The following is a 238-nucleotide window of genomic DNA, read 5'->3' as shown; positions in this document are numbered from 1 at the left end:
CTTATATATATAATCACACACATATATACATAAAGATCTACTTACTTTTACCACTGTCTCCCCCCCCCCAACCAAAGGTCAGTTTCTTACCGCAGTATTCGTCCTCGCCTCCTGGGCAGTCGGCATACCCATCACATACCCAGGAGCCGGGGATACATATGCCGTTCCAGCATGAGAATTCACATCCCGTCGTGGAAACTCCTGTAGCAAAAGGAGAAGAGTCAACAGAAGCTGGACT

The 238-nt window shown here is 47.5% G+C and overlaps 1 protein-coding gene across 2 annotated transcripts in view; it reads right to left on the bottom strand.

Moving 5' to 3' along the window:
• The window catches only part of LOC119585768 (low-density lipoprotein receptor-related protein 4-like), a 4,196-nt gene that overhangs the window by 1,521 nt on the left and 2,437 nt on the right, over positions 1-238 (bottom strand). For both annotated transcript variants that reach the window (XM_037934480.1, XM_037934481.1), the window contains one exon: positions 91-201. In XM_037934480.1, the coding sequence (XP_037790408.1) occupies positions 91-201 (111 nt within the window). The remainder of the gene's footprint in view (positions 1-90; positions 202-238) is intronic.

The sequence above is a fragment of the Penaeus monodon genome, chromosome 20 (genome assembly GCF_015228065.2).
Source record: "Penaeus monodon isolate SGIC_2016 chromosome 20, NSTDA_Pmon_1, whole genome shotgun sequence".
Taxonomy (NCBI): Eukaryota; Metazoa; Arthropoda; class Malacostraca; order Decapoda; family Penaeidae; genus Penaeus; species Penaeus monodon.
Note: the sequence above shows the minus strand (reverse complement) of the source record. Positions and strands in the feature narration are given on the sequence as shown.